We start from the raw sequence: 22,145 nt of genomic DNA, 5'->3' as shown, positions 1-22,145 counted from the left end.
GCAAGGGGGCCAGAAAATCTGGCAGAGAAGAGACCCAGGGAGTAGCATTCCCAGGAGGGCGATAGATTAGTAAACCTGTCATTGTGAACTGAGGGTTAATAGTTAGCCTAAAAAGGGCTGCCTCGCAACCCCTGAGAGGAATGTCTTCAAATGTACAGGTGTTCTTAGATTTGAAGATCATGGCTACCCCCCCCCCTTTGCCTAGAACTCTGTCCTTCCTTACGATGACGTAATTAGGGGGAATTGCAGCGGCAATATCGGGGCCAGAGCTATCATGCAACCAGGTTTCTGTAAGAAACACAGCATCCGGTTGTTCCTCAATGATGAGGTCGCAGATGTTCTATTTGTGTTGTGGGAGAGATCTACAATTAATACTCCAGAAATGTAAAGAGGAGTGTAAAGAGACAGTATTGGACTTGACAGGCCTGCTGCGTCTGACATTGCACTCAAGCAATCTGCAGCTCGCTGGCTTTCCGAGAGCAAAACCGCATTGGTGACATTTGAATTTGGGAAAGGGCAATGTACATACAGAGCAGGATTTGCACGCAAAGCGGCGCCATGAATGTAATTCCACAGCAGAATAGAAAAGGACCATAATGCAATATAGTAGATCAGAAACAAGGTACTCACAGATGAGGTATAAGGTACTTGCCGGAGCCCAGAGCCCGTCAGAGCGCAGACGGGCTGACTCAGGCGAGACTCCGGCGCTAGGGACGGCGCTTCCGCAAACGCGACCGCTAGCGCGATAGGGTGACCGTATCCTTTTATATGTACCACTAGAGCGCTCCCACCGCTCTGGGCACACTAAAGATGGCCGCCGTGGGAAGATTTCCCTAACCCCAATTTAGCTCAAAAACGGCAGCTAAAGGCGTCAAATGTCGGCGAAAATGTGTGCAGGTGGCCTAGGGGTATGCTGTCTGCAATACAGAGTGAGAAAATACAGTTTTTAAAATCACGAGTAAAACGAGTCAAATAACTCTAAAACAGCTGACAATACAGCATTAATGTTATCCCTTCACAAATAGCAATTCCTGTTAGTGGCAGGCAAAGAATCTCGCGAGCACTGTCACAGGGCTCCTTTTATATGTTCCACTAGAGCGCTCCCACCGCTCTGGGCACACTAAAGATGGCCGCCGTGGGAAGATTTCCCTAACCCCAATTTAGCTCAAAAACGGCAGCTAAAGGCGTCAAATGTCGGCGACAATGTGTGCAGGTGGCCTAGGGGTATGCTGTCTGCAATACAGAGTGAGAAAATACAGTTTTTAAAATCACGAGTAAAACGAGTCAAATAACTCTAAAACAGCTGACAATACAGCATTAATGTTATCCCTTCACAAATAGCATTTCCTGTTAGTGGCAGGCAAAGAATCTCGCGAGCACTGTCACAGGGCTCCTTTTATATGTACCACTAGAGCGCTCCCACCGCTCTGGGCACACTAAAGATGGCCGCCGTGGGAAGATTTCCCTAACCCCAATTTAGCTAAAAAACGGCAGCTAAAGGCGTCAAATGTCGGCGAAAATGTGTGCAGGTGGCCTAGGGGTATGCTGTCTGCAATACAGAGTGAGAAAATACAGTTTTTAAAATCACAAGTAAAACGAGTCAAATAACTCTAAAACAGCTGACAATACAGCATTAATGTTATCCCTTCACAAATAGCATTTCCTGTTAGTGGCAGGCAAAGAATCTCGCGAGCACTGTCACAGGGCTCCTTTTATATGTACCACTAGAGCGCTCCCACCGCTCTGGGCACACTAAAGATGGCCGCCGTGGGAAGATTTCCCTAACCCCAATTTAGCTAAAAAACGGCAGCTAAAGGCATCAAATGTCGGCAAAAATGTGTGCAGGTGGCCTAGGGGTATGCTGTCTGCAATACAGAGTGAGAAAATACAGTTTTTAAAATCACGAGTAAAACGAGTCAAATAACTCTAAAACAGCTGACAATACAGCATTAATGTTATCCCTTCACAAATAGCATTTCCTGTTAGTGGCAGGCAAAGAATCATGACAAGTGAGAAGTAATTTGTAACCAAAACTTTGCTTGCATTTCGAGCACTCATAAAGTTTTTCCCCAGAGTGGGATCTCTCATGAAGCATAACTCTGTCTTTCAGATTCAACCTTTTATGGCATAAGGATTTTCTCCAGTGTGGAGTTTCTCATGGTGAAATAGCGTTTTTTTCTGCAGCTTTTCTGGCATTCAGAGCACTCATAAGGTTTTTCATCAGTATGGAGTCGCTTAGTGAGGCTGTGCCTATCAAATAGGAATTTCTAGCATTCACAGCATTGGTAGTGTTTTTCCCCTGTATGCGTCTGCTCATGTAGAGTGAGATTGAGTTTAAAATTGATGCTTTTCTGGCATTCGGAGAACTGATTATTCTGATGGTGTGTTTTCTTATGGCGCTTGTAACCATCTCTACCTCTGAATCTTTTCTGACATTTAGAGCACTGATCATTTTTTTTCTCCAGTGTGGATTTTCACATGTTCAGTGAGATGAGATTGTTGTCTGAAACATTTTTGGCATTCGGAGCACTGATAAGGTTTTTCCCCAGTGTGGATTCTTATATGCTTAGTGAGACGGCTTTTTACACTGAAACATACCTGGCATTCGGAGCACTGATAAGTTTTTTCCCCCGTGTGGGTTCTTATATGCTCAGTGAGACTGCTTTTTTGACTGAAACATATCTGGCATTCAGGGCACTGATAAGGTTTTTCCCCAGTGTGGGTTCTTATATGCTGAGCGAGACTGCTTTTTTGACTGAAACATATCTGGCATTCAGGGCACTGATAAGGTTTTTCCCCAGTGTGGGTTCTTATATGCTGAGTGAGACTGCTTTTTTCACTGAAACATTTGTCGCATTCAGTGCACTGAAAAGGTTTTACCCAAGTGTGGGTCCGTGTATGTTTAGTGAGTCTCATTTTGTCACTGAAACATCTCTGGCATTCAGAGCACTGATAAGGTTTTTCCCCAGTGTGGAATCTCACATGTGCAGTTAAAAGTGATTTAAGTTTGAAATGTTTTGGGCATTCAGAGCACTGGTAAGGTTTTTCCCCAGAGTGGATTCTCATATGTTCAGTGAGATGAGATTTTTGGTTGAAACTTTTTGGGCATTCAGAGCACTGATAACGTTTTTCCCCAGAGTGGGTTAATTCATGTCGATATAGACTCAGTTTGATACTAAACCTTTTCTGACATTCAGAGCACTGAAAAGGTTTTTCCCCAGTGTGGATTCTCATATGCTCAGTGAGATAAGATTTACGCCTGAAACTTTTTTGGCATACTTTGCACTGAGAGTGGTTTTCCCCGGTGTGCATTCTGTCAAATTCGGTGAGATAAGATTTATGGCTGTATCTTGGTAACTTTTTTCCCTAACTTCGGTTATTTTGCCTCGATTTTAGAGTCGGGCTTGTTTAGATAATGTTCAGCACTTATCTCTAAAAGAAATTGTGTGTAATCTTCTCAACACTTGAATTGAGCAACAAAAGTCGGGAAGCAGTCCTGTAACACCTGTTGAAATTTTTCTAACAGATAATAGTCTTTAAGTAATAGCCTCTCCGGCAGCAACTTAATTTGTGACTGAAGTTTTTCTCAAATCTATTTGTATAGGTTCTTAGCAATGCAGTAATAAGGTGTTAGTCTGATATTTAATGATTAAACTGATAAGTACCTTTTTGCACTGGTATAATGGCAGTAACTGAGGGCGTTAGAGCGTGCAGAGTACTATTGTGGATGATTAGTCGCAGAACATCAGTTCCTTCTACCCTTTCTATGTTTGGGGTAAGGTTAAGGTTTGTAGTTCTGAGGATGAGGATTTATTTACATTAGATATAGCGCAACGGTGCTCCTTTAATCCATTTTTATATTTAACAGTTTTACATATCACTCCTGCACAACAGATAATGTTGAGGCGATTTACATAGAATTACAGAACAGTACACAATAAAAAGGAAACAATCTGAGATGGTCATTAACACAATAAAGTGGTGAATTCTTAAGGTTTTCGCAAGAGTGAGCAGAGTGGGTAGAGGTGTTATATCCCGAGGCAGATAGTCTCAAACTTGAGTAACTGGTTAAAAACGGTTGTTGAACAAAGGTGTTTTTCCAATCTTTTGGTTGTTAACGTGTCAGCTTCGGAGTCTTCTTTCAGCGTCTTTTCTTTGATGGTATCCAGAAGAAACCTTTAGTTGTAACTTTCTTTTATGTAGTGTGTGCTTCCTCTCTAGAATTACATGATGCTTTAGATGAACGTTATTCTGTCATGCTGAGGCAATTTGTCTTTCTGATAATATTTCAGATGAGGATGCTGAAGCGGTTTTTCTACATTATTTCTGATGCTGTGTGCACAGATATGACTTTGCTCTGGGTTAATGAAATGCAAAATTAGAGACTTCACTTACAGGTATAGTACTTTCCTCGCCACACTTAGATTTTTGGAAATTGTTTAAACGTAGAATGCTGGATGTCCTTCAGTTTTTCAAAATAATCCTTCTTATGCCACTGACATTCAGTTGCTTAGTGCTAAATCTTGCTTTCTTCGTCCGTAATTTCAATCACCTATAGTATTAAAATTAAATAGTTAATACATGTACATTTCCAAAAATATAATTTACAAGCCAAATCAATGAAGAATTTTGAAAATGTTGAGCTGTTTTTCAGACAGAGCAGAGTGTAGAATGGTAGCATGAGAGTACTTGGATGTTGGAGTGAGGTTTTGTAGAATTTTCAGCATTTTATTAAGCTCACAAAGGATACATGTACCCTATGGAGTTGCAACATAGAATCCCAAAGGCAGATATGAAAGTCATATGGACTGGCACCAAACAGATATTAAAAACATATACACTATTAATTAATTTGTAATGCACATTTCTGGGAAGGGAATGACTCCTCCACGGACAACAGGCGTTTTCCCCTGCCCTGAGTTACCACCTACTTGTATCTGGTTTCCTGACTTTTGAGTTTTGGCCTCTGCCTCAAGCAAATCTATTGGGCGTTGTGAGGACTATGCCTAGACCTATCCCTCAACTATGGTCCAGAGTGTGAATCAAGGGCAATGAAATTAAGGCATACTTTCATGTGTTCATTTTATTCCACCTGATCATTAGTTGTTAGGTTTTTCTGCACCTGGATTTACTGGGTGCAGAAAACCAGGACACAATCTTTTTCCAGACAGAAACCTTAGACTGAAAAGACGCATAAGACTCTGGGTGCAGCAGAAGCAGCCAAGACATATGCTGTTTTTTTTTCACTAACTGGGGGAAACACACAATTCTTCCCTCTGTTGGTGTTCACAGTTGTTGTCGGCCTGTGATTCGGTGTTGAGTGCAGAGCGTATCGATTAGAGCCGAGGAGGATTTGACGAGCAAGCGGATCGGAGTCTGGGACGACTGCCAGGGTTTGTTTTGTGACCGGTTCCCGCTTCACCCGTGTCTTGTTATACGGGCGCTTTAAGTTCTACGGATCTGCGATGGAGGCAGGAACGGCCGCTGCCAGCACCGTGGTGCTAAGGCGCTGCTAGTGCTGCTCGTGCGGCGGCTGCTGCAGAGCACAGAGGAGCCTTGGCCTGCCACCTGATTTATGTCAAAAAGGTGTTGATTATTTTTTTTTTCCACAGTCCACAGGCAAAAATTACATCATCACTTGGTCCCATGCAGGGGATCAGAAAGCCTCAACAGAATTATAACAGGTGGACAAAGTGCATTGATCAATGTAAATCAGCTCCTCCTCTTATTAGATAAGCCAAATGAAAGATACATATATGCCCCGGAGCTTAGAGAGAGAGATAAAAAAGAAAAAAAAGAAGATGTTGCAACTTTGCTAAGCCAGCAGATAGGTCTAAAGAAAACTCAACGGCCTTCTGTAACGGTAATTTCTCCAGGTTGCTCCACCAAGGTGTTGTATGCGGAATAGCCAAAAAGCGTGGACAAACTCATCCTAATTTGGGATAAGTAATTATGAATCTAACAAGGAACAAAGAAAAAAAACTAATAAAAAACCACTTCCCGGCGTGGCTACCGGCCGAGAAAGATAGCCGCGTTCTAGCATAGCTCTGTGACTGCAGGGCACCTTCCCCGACAATCCGCACAATAATCCTGACTTCAGCAGGCGCTGCTACGGCTGTATAAAAACGGGAGATCTTCTGGTTCCCGGTGAAGCAATCCGCTACTCCAGACTCCTAAAACTCAAGCGGCTACGAGACAGTGCAACCGGGGCCTAACAGCACTACGGAAGCCGGGGACTAAAGTTTCACGGCGGCCCGGCATACAGATGACCCGACAAGAACTGCTCCTGGACACAGAATAAAGGCGGCGAAAACCAAAACGGACGCGGCTGCGCGCACAGGTCATCCTCGGACTACAAGGTACTGGTGACTGCTGGAGGAGGCAGAGAGGGGGCTCTGAGTGAAAACCCGACGTTACCGGGCAGGGACTGTGGACTGGGGACGCCGCAGTACAGCGGCACAACAATAAATGGGGGAAATGTCTGACCACATTTGCCTGTCGTATTGGCCTAGAATAGCAAGAGAATTAGCCGCCCGGAAAGTAGTTGCCGCCATGGTGGAAAACTTCTTTCCAATGGAATCAAGGTGTCTGCCATCTTGATCAGGAGGAGCCGATAATGGAGACGAGGGATTCCTGGCACGACGTTGTGCTGCCTGGGAGATAACCAAATCTGGCTTTGGTTGACCAATAAGACAGGCTGGGAATCATCCGGGGCCTTGTACTTCATATCCAGGCGTAGCAGGACTGCAGGAATGGAAGCAGGGTTTTCATGACCTTCAAACCGTCCTGCCAGATTAAGTCAATGATCGGGATAGCCCAAACCTGTTTCCGTGGCTGGTCTTTGGAATCATACAAGAAACAGTCGTATTCCTTGGTGACTCTAGGAAGTTGGAATCTCTTGGACTCCCTGTCCATTAACATGAAACCCACCTATGTCAGCTGACGGAGAGTCAACAGGAATTGGAGTGGTAGGTGACTGAGTCTGAATTTGATAATTGTCCCACTCAGTAAGGAGGGATCTATCATCCAACTCCCCATTTTATCTGTCATCATCAGTGGTGTGTGCGTCCTCCGGGTGATGAGACATCGATGCCACCGGAGAAACCGGAGGTGGCGGCTCGATGATCAATGAAGGCAGAGGAAGATGCGTCTGTAGGTCAGATCAGGCCAACTCCGAGGGAGGAAATCAGCGGTAGTAGTCATCAAGCATATGTTGCAAATTAGAGATGAGAGACATGGGCATCTGCACTGTTGGATTCTCAAGTGGTGGTTGAGTATTAGGCTTAGGGTAATAATCATATCCTTGGTCATCATCAATATCTTGGCATTTGATAAGAAGCTCCAAAGGAGTACGAGCAGCACGGAACCTGTCATCCTCTTCCGAATCCTCCTTATCAACCCCATAGTCAAAAAGCTCCACAGGAAGATTTGGAGATGGTTGAATTGGCAATAGATCCAAAGAAGAATTCCTACGTTGAAGTAGGGAAACATCCCTCGTTCCTGAAGGCGGCAAAAGTGTTGCTGAAGAGTTCAAGGGGATTAGAGACATCAAAGCTGAAGGTGGAACCAAGGATGCCGCTGACAACTCAGCGGTCGACGACGAAGTAACGTAAGGGAAGGCTTCTGTGCTGTCATTGAGGCAACCGTCGACGAGGCATCTGTTGACGAAGCAGGTAGAGCCTTGAGAGCCATCGACCGTCTCGTCGGCGAGGAGGCATCCGTCGGCGACTTACTGGAGACATACCTCTTTTTCGTCGACAACGAAGTGAGGGAGGTGGCAGACGGGCGAGAGGACGCCGACAGCATAATCATTGTAGGTTGAGGAGAAGAGAAGGTAGAAGTCGTTGTCGTAGCAGTGGCAACGGAAGTCTTCATCGACGACGAGAGACCCATTTTTTTTAGGCAAATGTGTCTCAGGAAGAGACTTAAATGCCTGAGTTCTCTTCCAGGATTTATCTTCTAGGGGTATCCTGATCTAACTCATACGCTACGAATCTTCCCGCCTCCGTGCGGGGACCCTGGAAATAATATAAAAATATATATGTAAATCCCATTTAACTAGCTCCTCATATATGTATGCACATATATCATTTTTTCTCACACCAATGCAGCCCCAAAACTGAGGCTAAACAATGTAATTACTCATACATGTACTGAATTAGCAAGGAAATAAAAAAACACATTAGGTAAAATGGCCCTTGAACTCTGTGGTTTAATGAGCAAAATACTCATAAATCATGAAAATTGCTAATAAATAGACATTGTTAGCCCATAGGCTGCATTGTAAAGCAAAAGCATAGAAAATTAAACCATTTTCAACAAATAAAACTGGCACCGTGCCTTTAAGGCAGCCATGACCCCTGGCTTCCCATCATGCCTCAGGGTTGACAGTGAGGTCAGTTGTTATTTGCATAACCCTGAAGACAGGGCTCAACAATGAATTAGAAACACATAGTCATATCTCATTTGCCTGGGGAGGCGGCTGGGTTGCTTATGACTTTGATGAGGATACCCCTGGAAGAGAACTAAGATTACAGGGAAGTAACTTATCCTTCTCTTCCAGGGGATCCTCATCAATAGTCATAAGCACTGACTAGAATAGCAAGCCCAACCAACCACCAGCAGGCAAATGAGAAGAAACATGACCCAACCAAAACAATTGTAACAGCCAAGCTAGCTGTTAAACAGATTCCGCAAGGCCTACTTGGGTACCTGCTCTAGCGTCTGAATCTAGACAATAATGCCTGGTAAATGTATGGACGGACCTTCAGGTGGAGAAGTGTGGCTCAATGGTTAGAGCAGGCAGACCTCGATGCAGAGCTCTGGCCAGGGAACAGGGTTCGATTCCTGCCTCGGCGGGTCTCGGGCTCATTAATTCCCCTGACCGGATATTCTCGCCTCAGTGCCTATTCTGATCATGGGTCCCAGGCTGCAACTCTGGGCAATAGCTTGCTGAGTCTCCACAATGGCCCCCACAACGCAAGGGATGCCTGGTCTGCAACAAGGGGGTGCCCAGGAGTGGACACTTCACAGGGAAAGCCAGGAAGGGTTCCCTTGCGGTATTCGTACAAGCGCCGGGAAACCCACAGCGGGTAGCTGTGCACTATACAAGCACAAAAACATTTACATTTACATATACATTTCAGGTCGCTGCCTTACAAATCTCAGACATAGGCAAATTATTAAGAAAAGTCGCAGTAGCCGCTTTCCCTCTGGTAGAATGCGCCTTGGGAGAAAAACACCCAGGGTCTTCTCCGCCAACTGATAAGCCAGCTTAATACAAGAAACTATCCACCTTGAGATAGAACGTTTCGAGGCTGCATAACCTGGTCTGATCGACCCATAGTTGACAAATAACTAATCAGACTTACGTATAGTTTTGGACTTATCAAGGTCAAATTTCAGAACTCTTTTCAGGTCCAAAGAATGCAATGCCCTCTCAGCTGGTGTGGAGGGATTGGGGAAAAAGGTGGGTAGAGAGATGGTCTGGTTTACATGAAAATTTTACACCACCTTAGGTAGAAAAGAAGGATGTGTTCTCAACACTACCCTATTCAGACGGAACACTGTGTAAGGCTCTTTGGCACAGAGAGCTTGAATTTCGCTCACCCTGCGAGCCGACGTGATTGCTACCAAAAAAGCAGCCTTCCACGAAATATGCTGCAAAGTTGCTTTATAAATGGGTTCAAAAGGTGGACCCAACAATTTTGATAGCACCAGGTTCACCTCCCTGGGGGGTGACGGAGGTTGCACTGGGGGATAAACCTTTTCGAACTCCTGCAGAAAATCCTTCACAGCTTGCAACTGGAAGAAAAGAAGGTTGGGAAGGTGCTCGCCTATAAGCTGTTATCGCAGCCAAATGCACTTTAATAGAATTAAACTTCAACCCAGCTTTAGCCAGATACAATAAGTCGTTCTGCATACACCACATATAGAAGCGCTTCCACTTGCATGCATAAGAATGTCTTGTGGAAGGACGCCGTGCCTCTTTTAATATGGACATGCAGTCTTGCGGAAGTCCTAGGTGGCCGTATTGTATGACCTCAGGAGCCATGCTGCCAAGCTCAGTGACGGAAGGTTGGGATGATGAATCCTCCCGTTCATCTTGGATAGCAGGTCGGGCCTGCATGGCAGCTTCCTTTGCGGGCTCACTGACAGATGGAGAAAGTCCGTGTACCACCATTGTCTCGGCCAATCGGGGGCGATGAGGCTCATCGCTGTGTACGAGTTCGTCAGCTTGCTCCCCACCTTCGGGATCAGCGGAAGGAGTGGAAAGACGTACACAAATTCACCTGATCAGTTTATCAAAAGGGCATTCCCTTTCGACCCTGGGCGGTAGAATCTTGAGGTGAAGTCTCGGCATTTGGTGTTTTCGTCGTCCGCGAAGCGATCTATGGTGGGACGACCCCAAGACTGGAAGATGTCTTCGACAACCTTGTCGTTAAGAACCCAGTCTTCTCTGTCTTCGAAATGCCGGCTTAGAGCGTTCGCCGTCACATTCTGTTCTCCTGGGAGGTGGACTGCTGTGATTGATAGATTGCGAGCCAGGTGCCAATGCCAAATGTTTTGGGCCTCCAGCTAAAGAGCCCGTGAGCGTGTACCTCCCTGCTTGTTCAGGTAGTACATTGTGATGGTGGGGTCCGTCTGTACTAACACGGACGAGTCCTGAATCGAGGGAAGGAACGCTTTGAGGGCGAAGTGGACTGCCCTCAACTCCAGCATGTTGATGTGGTAAGTACGCTCTTTGAGGGACCACAGACCTTGCATTTGGAGATGACCCATGTGTGCTCCCTATCCTTGCAAAGATGCATCTGTGATTAACGTCTGGGCAGGAGGAGTTTGATGGAACAGAATTCCGACCTGCATATTTTTCTTCTTTGCCCACCAAGGAATGGATGCCCGCGCTGCGTCTGACAGTGTGATTTTGTCATCCCAGCATGCTGACTGTTGGTCCCACTTGTCCTCCAGATCCTGCTGAAGAGGACGTATTCGTAGTCTGGCATTCGGGACCAGGAAAATGCAGGATGCCATCGACCCTAGCAGGGAGGCAATCCTTCGCACCTTTAGGTCCTTGCTGCGAAGCACCAGTTGACACTTCTGAACTATGGAACACTGTCTCTTCTCCGAAGGAAACACTTTTCCTACCTCGGAGTCTAGCAGAGCTCCTAGGAAATGTATCTTCTGAGTAGGCTGTGAGATTGGCTTGTTGAAGTTCACATGCAGAGCCAACCGGTGGCAGAGGTCGATGCAGCTCAGAAATTGATTTCTTACACTGTCTGGGGAAGGACCTTTCAACGGCCAGTCATCCAGGTATGGGTACACGAAGACACCCCTGCGGCGTAGAGCGGCCTCTACCACTGCGACACACTTCGTGAACACTCGAGGTGCTGACTTCAACCCGAACGGGATGACTTTGAACTGGAAGTGAGAGGTCCCCAACCGGAACCGAAGCAATCTTCTGTGATTGTGAGCGATCGGCACATGAAAATATGCATCTTGTAGGTCCAGCGAACACATCCAATCTCCTCTCGTGAGATGCGGATATATTTGATGAAGCGCCAACTTGCAAAACCTCTCTTTCTTGACATACAGATTTAGTGTTCTCAAGTCCAGAATGGGTCTGTATTCTGCTTTCTGGCCCTTTTTCCTGACTAGAAAATATCAAGAATACACTCCTTTCCCCCTTTGAGAGATTGGCACCCTCTCGATGGCCGACTTTTCGAGAAGGATAGCCACTTCTTTTTTCAGAAGTTTCAACTGATGACTTGATGTTGGCATTGGAGGAACGGGTGTAGGCAGTTGTTGGAAATTAAGACAGTATCCATTCTGAAGTGTAGCTAACACCCAGCGATCTTTTGCAATGGTATGCCACTATTCCATATGATGCGCGATGCTTCCCCTCACTGGAGTGGTTAACGGCGCTGGGGGAAGGAAGGACTAATGGCTTGGATTGGGCTTTGTTGGAATTGTTGCCCTGGCGCTGATTTCCACCACCTCTGGAATTACGCCTGCCTCTATATTGAGACTTCTGCTGCCCCTGTTGGTCCTGACCCTTCTGCCACTGAGGGGTTTGAACCCTCTGCTTGGAAGAGACTTTACTGTAGGGACGAAACCTCCTCTGAAACTCTTTTTTCTTTTCAATCCCCACAGCTTTAAGAGGGTCTAATTATGCTTTTATCCGCTGCATCTCTTCATCGGTACCTGCCCCAAACAACGATGTTCCTGAAAAAGGCAAGTTCAAGATCCGGGATTGAGCTTCTGGTTTCAATGCAGTAAGACGTAGCCAGGAAGACTTTCTTGCACACACTCCGGGGGCATAGCCATGCGCTGAGAGGGTCGCACCTTCCGCTGCAGCGCTGATGATTTGGTTGGAGACTTGGCTGCCCTCCAAGAGAATCTCCTCAAAGTCCTTTCGTCCTCTTGCGGAAGTTTCTCGATGAACCGCTGCAGAGAATCCCACAGGGACCTATCATAGCGGCCGAAAAGCGCTATCGCATTGGATACTTTCAGGAGTGAGGCTGAGGTGTTGCAGACTCTTCTTCCACATGAATCCTGCGACTTGCTCTCCCCTAACATTAGGTACTGTGGAGGAGGAAGCTACAGCATGAGATTTTTTCACCACTGCGATGATGACCGAGTCTGGTGGCCGAACGCCTCTGAGGAAGAGTGGATCCTCCTCTGGCAAGTGATATTTCTTGAGAATCCTCACTGGAGCGGCCTTTATTGTCGCTGGCGTGAGGAACACCACCATAACCGGTTCTATAATCCCCGGAACCAAGGGTAGCAGAGGTTTGGGCGCAGACCTATGATGCAAAGTCTCAAAAATAACTGAGGTTTTGGCCTGGTGCGTTGTCATGGGAGCACACAGCTTAAGAGCCCCTCTGCCCAAGATGTCTTGAAAGGTAAAGATGTCATCCACGGGATATATTCTGGATGGAGGACTGTCCGTCAAGGTCTGAGAATAATCCCTATGAGATCGAGTAGGGGAAGAGGAAGAAGTGGGAGATCTGCGTTCCCTTCTTCTGCTCGTAGACCTGGACCTCCGTCTGCTGGAGCACACCGGGGTGCGTGATTGTTCTCTGGGCCTGGACACTGGTTTGTCTCGAGCTGCTGCCAGCCTGGCTGCTGTTTCCTTGTCTGGCGCCCTGTGATGGAGAGGCCTGTACCATCTTGGTGACAACCTGATGGAGGGCGAATTCTGAGTATCTCTCCTCACAGGCAAACTTGTTGGTGGGGGTGATCTCCTCTGTCCATGCAGCGAACCATCAGGAGAATGCCTGGACCTCTCACTGTTGGAGGAATATATCACTACATCTGGAGATCTATTCCGGTGAGAAGAGTGAGAGCCTGAAGAAGATGATGAAAGGCTCACTGGAGGCAAATTCTCTCTGGAAAGGCTTCTAGACCGGGATCTTGAGCGACTCCGTGATGCCTCATCCGCTGGACCCGTCTTCCTTTTAGCAGGAAGACTCCTGCTCCCAGGAGAATGCTCAGTAGACCTAGAGTGTCTTCCTTGAGGTTGTCTCTCCCTCTGCCGACAACGCCGACTGTGGAGATCTCTGCTGCGACGGCTGTCTGTGACCTGGCGACGGAGATGGTAAACTTGACATCGTAGCTTTCTGGGTCGACGTGGACCTGGGCAGGACTGGCCTCGACAGCGATGATGGAAGCTGCTCCGAGGCTAGTTGAACCTCTCCTTGCGGAGATCTATGGCTCGACGTCGAACACCTCTGGGATTCAGATGGAGAGACTTGCCTCGACGTCAGACTTCGGTGTTGAGAAGTCGACGACATACGACTCGACGTCGAGAGTCGATGCTTTGACGACGACGGAGGATGCTGCGACGTCGAGCGCCGGTGGTGCGGCATCGACGGAGACTGCCTCGAAGTCGAGTGCCGGTGATGATCTGTCGACCAAGTGTGTCTCGACGTTGAGCGCCGGTGGTGAGGTGACGACGGAGTGTGTCTCGATGTCAAGCACCGGTGAGACGCCAGAGTGTGCCTCGACGTCGAACACTTATGACTAGGCGTCAACGGAGGAAGCTTCGCCGTCGAAGGCCTATGATGCTGCGTCGACGGTTGACGTCAGCGGAGGTACCTTGGATCTCGACGCTGAAGTCTTCATCGTTGAAGGAAGATGACTCGTCTTCGACGTCGTCTTCGTCGCCGCTGGAAGCTTCGACACTGATCCTGACGCCGAAAGTCGGGACTTCTCTCGACGTCGATCGCGTCCTTCATTTTTTCTGTCTCTCAGGAGGCCTACCTCTTTCAGAGAGGCCATAGATCCTTATCCTCTCTCTATCCTTGAGGGTTCTCCTAGAAAGATTCTTGCAGTGTTCACAAGGGTCTGCAGAGTGTGTCTCACAGAGACAGAGGATACACACAGGTCCTGGCCTTCTTCTTCCCACAGGAAGGGCAGGTGTCAAGAATAGAAGGCATTTTGACAAAAATATTCTTTTTTTGAAAGTCAAAAAAGGCAGCACAAACACTCTAAGCTTAAAAGACGTCAAGTGAAAGTAAAAATTGAGGAAAATCCCTAGTATTTTTTGACAGAAAGTCAAAAAAGGGGGGAGCTGTTAAACCAGGGTCCTGACTGAAGGAGCTGGAAAGAACAACTGTCCTAACTGTCACCCCTGAGGCACGATGGGAAGCCAGGGGTCATAGCTGCCTTAACGGCACGGTGCCAGTTTTATTTGTTGAAAATGGTTTCATTTTCTATGCTTTTGCTTTAACAATGCAGCCTATGGGCTAACAATGTCTATTTATTAGCAATTTTCATGATTTATTAGTATTTTGCTACTTAAAACACAGAGTTCAAGGGCCATTTGACCTAATATGTTTTTTATTTGCTTGATAATTTAGTACATGTATGAGTAATTACATTGTTTAACCTCAGTTTTGGGGCTGTATTGGTGTGAGAAAAAATTATATATGTGCATACATATATGTCGAGCTAGTTATATGTGATTTACATATATATTTTTATAATATTTCCGAGGTCCACGCATGTGGGCGGGAATATTCAGTGCTTATGACTATTGATGAGGATCCCCTGGAAGAGAACTTGGGTTGTATGGGTTGAACCTGGCCTCTACTCACAAGGTGACCCAAGTATGCAACCTTTCCCTGCCCTATCTTGCACTTGCATGCCGTGATAACGAGGCCAGCACTTCTCTGAGCCTCCAGTACTTTCCTAAGGTGGATCAGGTGATCCTGCCAGGTAGAGCTAAAAACAGCAATATTGTGTAGATATGCTGCACTCAAGGATTCCAATTCAGCAAGGGCTTAGTTCACCAACCTTTGAAAAGTGGCAGGTGCATTTTTCAAACCAAAGGGCATTACAGTGAACTGATAATACCCATCTAGGGTTGAAAATGCAGATATTTATTTTGCTCCTGGAGTCAGACCTATATGCCAGTACTCTGAAGTGAGATCAAACGTACTCAAATACTTGGCTGCTCCCAACCTGTCAATAAGTTAATCTGCCCATGGAATTTGGTATGCATTGCTTTTGGTCACAGCATTCACGCCCCAATAGTCCACACAAAACCTCATTTCTTTCTTACCATCCTGGTTATGAGGCTTGGGGATTAAGACAACTGGGCAGGTCCAGGGGCTCTCAGAAGGCTTTAGAACTCCCAATTCCAGCATCATGCTTACTTCAGCTTTGATGCTCTCTTTCACATGTTCAGTCTGCCTGTATATTTTATTCTCGACAGGTAGGCTTTCATCAGCGTCTACATCATGGGTACACCAGCTAGTCTGGCGGGAGGTCAAAAAGAAGAGCCCAGCAAACTGATTTAGGACTTGTCTGCAATCACTCTCCTGATGGGCTGGTAGGGTGTCTGGCAAGACTGCACCTTCCACTGACCCATCTTTTGGATTGCTGTACAGGTCATGGACAGGTTCACTCTTTGCTTCCTGATCCTCATCTGTAACCACGAGCATGGTCACATCTGCCATGTCATAGTAGGGTGTGAGTCGGTTGACATGGATGACACTATCGGGGTTCCTGTCAGAGCCAGGGTCTACCAGGTAGGTGACCGCCCCTTTTCGTTCAAGGGTAGGGTAGGGTCCACTCCACTTACCTTGCAGAGTCCTAGGAGTCACAGCCCCAAACCCCACAGCATCTGCCCTGGCTGGAACTCAACCATAGCAGCCTTTTAGCATTTCCAGAGCTTCTGGAGCTCTAGGCTGTCCTCAATGTTTTTGCTTGCTTTTTCCACGTACTCATACATCCTGGAGCAAAAGCCAAGCACAGAGTCCACTATATCTGCTAAGGTTCAACAAGAGGTTTCTCCAATCCCTCCTTCACAAGGCACAGTGGTCCCGACAGGAAACCCAAACAGAAGCTAAACTAAGGAGGACCCCACTCCCTTCTAAGGCCCTTCCCAATAGGCAAAAAGCAGGATTGGAAGTAAGACATCCAATCTTATTTTGAGTTTTTCAGGAAGTCCACCGATCATGCCCTTAATGGTCTTGTTAAATCTTTCAACAAGGCCATTACGTGACTCACTCTCTGCTTCCAAGCTGAGTGGTCGCTCCCCTGCTGCTGAGGTATCGTTTGTGCAGCGCTTACGCTCTAACCTGGTCTGCGATTATAATTACTGCCTGCTGTGTGCCCTCATTACCGCTGCGTGCTGGAACTGCCGCTTTGCCCATTTAATTGCTGAATTTACCGATTTGCCCATTTACAGTGCGATATTGCTAGCGTGACTCTGTTGCATATTGTGTTTTCATCTCGCCGCTTTATCTCATTAGCATTTTGCTCCGTAGCGTGACACTATTGTAATATTTGCGTTTCCCCCCTAGCGCTCCTGCCGCCCTGACCCCTCCACCTCCATTTTGTTGTTGTTGTCGTCCTCCTTTGCCCGCCCCGCCTCCCAGCTGAAGCGCCCTCGCCCCTCCCCCCCCCACCTTCCATTTATGGCCAATGCCCCCACGCGCAGCGTCCACGCGCTACGGCCTCGCCGAAGGTGCGCCAAAGGTAAGCCCGTCTACGCCCGTCCGCGCCCGGACCGCGCCCAGCGCCAGTCCCCCTGCCCCTCGCGCTGCCCAGCCCCCCCGCGTTACCTACGATGCCGCCACCCTCCTAGCCCTTAACCCCGGTCGCACCCCCACCTGCGTCCAAGCCGCTCCTGGACGCACCCATGGACCGTTCTCCTGCCTCTCCTGCAAATTTAGCGGCACCGACAACATCTCCGCTGCGACCACAACACAGATTCCCGACACCAACCACCTAGAATGCATCCTTCTCAACACCCGCTCGGTCCACAGGCACGCCATTGACCTTTGGAACCTACTAGACACCATCTCTCCTGACGTCGCCTTCCTAACGGAAACATGGATGAACGCTTCCTCCGCCCCTGACATCGCCATCGCTATCCCTGATGACTATAAGATCACACGCAAGGACCGCACCGACCATACAGGAGGAGGAATCGCTATCGTCCATAAAAAATCAATCCGCATCTCAACCAGCTCTGACGCTAACCTCGCTAACTCCGAACACCTTCACTTCCAGATCCACATCGACCCCAAAACCACACTCCGAGGCACCCTCCTCTACAGACCACCAGGACCCCGCGCAAAATTCAGTGAAGACATCACGGACTTCATCACCCCACACGCGCTCCCCTCCAAAGACTACATCCTTCTGGGAGACCTCAACTTCCACTTTGAAAAGATCAACGACCGCAACACCGCCACCCTCTTGGACAACCTCGCCAACCTCGGACTTAAACAACTGGTCACTTCCCCCACCCACATCGCAGGTCACACACTTGACCCCATCTTCACCTCCAGCAACCATGTCTCCTTCAGCCACACTACGAATCTCCTCTGGACTGACCACAGCTGCGTTCACTTCACCTACAACAAGCCGAAACCCATCATCCACCTCCAACCAACTCTACAAAGAAACTGGAACAAAATCACCACGGAGCAGATCTCCACATCGCTCCTTCAAACCTCCCCAGCCCTCTCTTCTAACGCCAACGAAGCCGCCTCCAACCTCACCCTTTGGTTATCCAACACCGCCGACACCTTAGCACCACTGAAAAAACGTCAACACAAACTTGGCATCAAGAAGGCCTCATGGTTCAACGATGACCTCAAGAAGTCCAAGAAACTGTGCCGCTCCCTTGAAAAGGCCTGGAAAAAAGACCCATCCACCAGCACCAAGGACGCCTTCAAAAGCGCCATCCGTACTCACCACCAACTAATCCGAAAAGCCAAGAAAACAGCATTCAAGGATCGACTTGACAACAACGCCCACAACAGCAAGGAACTTTTCAACATCGTCAAGGAATTTTCCAACCCCTCGGCCAACTCCAACGACATCACCCCCTCTCAAACCCTCTGCGACTCCCTAGCCTCTTTTTTCCACAACAAGATTGCTGACATCCACAACAGCTTTGACAAACAACCCGGAAGCCAACCCACCCTACCATCAGCCGACCATCTTCCCCTCGTTAACACCCTTAACGCCTGGAACCCAATATCCACGGAGGACACCATACGCCTGATGAATTCCATCCACTCTGGATCCCCCACAGACCCATGCCCTCACCACATCTTCAACAAAGCAGACTCCATCATAGCTCCGCACCTCCGAGACGTCATCAACTGCTCCTTCAACTCCGCTACCTTCCCAGAAGACTGGAAACACGCTGAACTCACCGCCCTTCTGAAAAAACCAACAGCAGACCCCACCGAACTCAAAAACTACCGCCCCATCTCGCTTCTTCCATTCCCGGCCAAAGTCATCGAGAAAGCTGTCAACAACCAGCTCGCCGCCTTCCTCGAAGCCAACAAATCACTCGACCCCTCACAATCTGGCTTCCGAGCCAAACACAGCACTGAGACCGCCCTCATCGCAGCAACAGACGACATTCGAACTCTACTGGACAATGGAGACACAGTCGCCCTCATCCTCCTCGACCTCTCTGCAGCCTTCGACACAGTCTGCCACAGCACCCTTTTACAACGCCTCAGAAACATCGGAATCCAAGGAAAGGCACTGGAATGGATCACCTCGTTCCTCACCGGAAGAACCCAGAGAGTCCGCCTCCCACCATTCAAGTCCGAGGCCTCTGAAATCATCTGCGGCGTACCACAAGGATCCTCACTCAGTCCCACCCTCTTCAACGTATACATGAGCCCCCTCGCGGCCATCGCCCGCCAACACAACCTCAACATCATCTCTTACGCGGATGACACCCAACTGATCCTATCTCTCACCAAGGACCCCAGCACCGCCAAAACTAACCTACACGAAGGAATGAAAGAAGTCGCCGAATGGATGAAACAAAGCCGTCTGAAACTGAACTCAGACAAAACAGAAGTCCTCATCTTAGGTAAATCCCCCTCTGCATGGGACGACTCCTGGTGGCCGGAAGCCCTCGGAAATGCACCCATCCCGACAGACCACGCACGGAACCTTGGCGTCATCCTGGATTCTTCACTCTCAATGAACAGACAAGTCAGCGCCGTATCCTCTTCCTGCTTTAACATTCTTCGCATGCTCAGAAAAACATTTCGCTGGATCCCCTCCGAAACAAGGAAAACAGTCACCCACGCTCTAGTCACGAGCCGACTGGACTACGGAAACACCCTCTACGCAGGTACCACCGCTAAACTCCAGAAGAAACTACAACGAATCCAAAACGCCTCAGCCAGGCTCATATTAGACATCCCACGCAACGAACACATCTCTGGTCACCTTAAAGACCTCCACTGGCTACCCGTCAATAAGAGGATTACTTTCCGTCTGCTTACCCACGCACACAAATCACTCTACGACATCGGACCAGATTGCCTCAACTCTCGACTGTCCTTCTACACCCCCTCCCGCCAACTTCGCTCTTCCAGCCTAGCCCTCGCCACTGTACCTCGCATCAACAAGACCACCATGGGAGGCAGATCCTTCTCATACCTGGCTGCCAAAACATGGAACTCACTCCCCGCTTACCTTCGCCTCACCCAGAATCACCTAGCGTTCAGAAAGCAGCTTAAAACGTGGATATTTGACAAATAATCCTCCTCCCCTTCCTAAGCGCCTTGAAACCCTCTGGGTATGTAGTGCGCTATATAAATTTTATGACTTGACTTGACTTGACTTACACATAGCAGAGTGGCTTTGGCCACACTGACCAGGACTTATGCAGCGGGGGATTGGAGGTCCCACATTTCGACCCCATATATTATGCCGTTCAATTGCAACACGCAGCTCGATCGCTCCCTAGTTGGGAAATGTGGCTCTTGGCGGGAATGGTGGACGCAGGTTGTCTTCCAGAGCTGTTAATAGAGGAATCAGGTACACCGAGAGATACTCCATATATTGTGCGACAGGCGGCCAGAGTATGGCAATGGTTTGTAGTGAGAGTACTTAAGCGCGCACCATTCCATAGGGAGCTCCCAATCTGGATATTAAAACCAATCAGGCAGATAGCATTCAGTATGTCCTTCTAGGCATGGAGGGAGGGAGATGCGAGCAATAGGGTGAATTGTACCCAGATGAGACTTATCGCCTTAAACATGCCCGCAAAGAGTTTTGTCTAAGCCAGGGGCAATTTTTACAACATGTGATGCTTGGCAGACGTAACTAAGCACACCTGGCCATGCTTTGCGACCGCTCCGCTGCATACTCAAACCAAGGAGACACTGCTAACCTATGGTGCGTGTAGACACCTAATTATGCATCTTTACAGTACAATGCGATCAGATACAGTAGGCACTACACACGGGTCCGAGAGGCCTGGAATTTAGACTTTGACATTCCAATGGAAGATCAAGACTGGTAGCGGGCCTGTGAACTGACACGCATGGTTTCCAGTAATGCACATTTTCGACTGATACATTATATTTTCTGCAAAGAACCTACTTAACGTCACAAGGCCTTCATCGAATGGTCGGGTCTTGCCCAGATATATGCTTGCGCTGCAACACTGTGGGGGCTGATTTCTTACATTAACCATGGTCCTGCGATGCAATACACTCCTTCTGGCAACTAGATGTAAAAGAAATGGTGCATGTCACACAACTAAGTATTGAGCTGACACCCAAATGCTGTTTATTAGGCCACTTTAGTTGTCAGAAAGGGCGCATGATAACCTATACATTTGGTCAGTCGCCTATGGTACTGTCATGACATAAAATTGCAATCACATGGCTGCCCCAGCATGCCCCAACGATTGCGCTCTGGCACAGAGATGGGCCTCTTCTTCTACGGCAGACGCTTCTATCTCGTCTTGGTCAGATTCTTCCCCCGAAAGTATGTCCCGAAGGCACATCTTGGCACTCCAGATAGATTTCAAACTCGGAATCGGACTCTGGAATCGAGAAAGCCTCTTCTTCTACGGAGGACGCTTCTATCTCTTCTTGGTCAGATTCTTCTGCAAAGATATCCAAGAGTGTGTTAAATACTTTGACGCTTCCTCTCTCGTCATCGTGTCTGATGATCGGGTAGAGTCCTCTTGGACCGAAGCGACTTACAAGCGTCGCAGTCTTCCTCCTTGTGCTCTGGAGAGAGGCATAAGTTACAAACTTGATGTAGGTCATGCGAGGGTACTTGGCGTGGCACCCAGGACAGAAATGGAATGGAGTCCGTTCCATTTGCAGATGGCTCGGCGTATGTAGCAAGGCCCAACGATTGCCCACAAGGTTTTCTATCCAAAATGGAGAGTTTGTCGATCGATTTGAAACGCAGAGAACAGGGAAACGCGTACCTAATCAATATCGTTGAGGGTAGAGTGGACTGCGCACTGGGAGGAACCAGAGTAGCGGTTTCGGAGCGCAGCAATACACATACAAACCAGTTTGGGGTAAAAAACAACAATGGAGTCAATGCCCATGCCCACTATAACCGAAAGGAGGAGTCACCTTAGCTCGTGACTGGAAAGACTTCTTCGAAGAAAAACAACTTGCAAACATCCGGACCCAACACAAGATGGCACCAAATCAACGCAGTCTCCTCAACCTGCTTCTACACCCTCCGCATGCTCCGCAAGATCTATAGATGGATCCCTACAGAAACACGGAAAACCGTCACCCACGCCCTCATCAGCAGCAGACTCGACTACGGAAACGACCTCTACGCCGGAGCCCCGTCCAAGCTCATCAGCAGACTTCAAAGAATACAGAACG

General features: G+C 48.0%; 1 protein-coding gene across 3 annotated transcripts in view; it reads right to left on the bottom strand.

The window, feature by feature from the left end:
- Positions 1-22,145, bottom strand: part of LOC144805858 (uncharacterized) — a 2,350,900-nt gene that overhangs the window by 967,786 nt on the left and 1,360,969 nt on the right. The window contains exon 6 of one of the 3 annotated variants that reach the window (XM_078672339.1): positions 1,136-4,552. The exons of 1 other annotated variant lie outside the window; for it this stretch is intronic. In XM_078672339.1, the coding sequence (XP_078528465.1) occupies positions 2,449-3,312 (864 nt within the window). In that variant the 5' untranslated portion in view covers positions 3,313-4,552 and the 3' untranslated portion in view covers positions 1,136-2,448. Of the gene's footprint in view, positions 1-1,135; positions 4,553-22,145 lie in introns of those variants that run through there. One more of the 3 variants, XM_078672340.1, reaches the window with a different exon arrangement.

This window comes from Lissotriton helveticus (assembly GCF_964261635.1).
Source record: "Lissotriton helveticus chromosome 1_1 unlocalized genomic scaffold, aLisHel1.1 SUPER_1_unloc_3, whole genome shotgun sequence".
NCBI lineage: Eukaryota > Metazoa > Chordata > Amphibia > Caudata > Salamandridae > Lissotriton > Lissotriton helveticus.
Note: the sequence above shows the minus strand (reverse complement) of the source record. Positions and strands in the feature narration are given on the sequence as shown.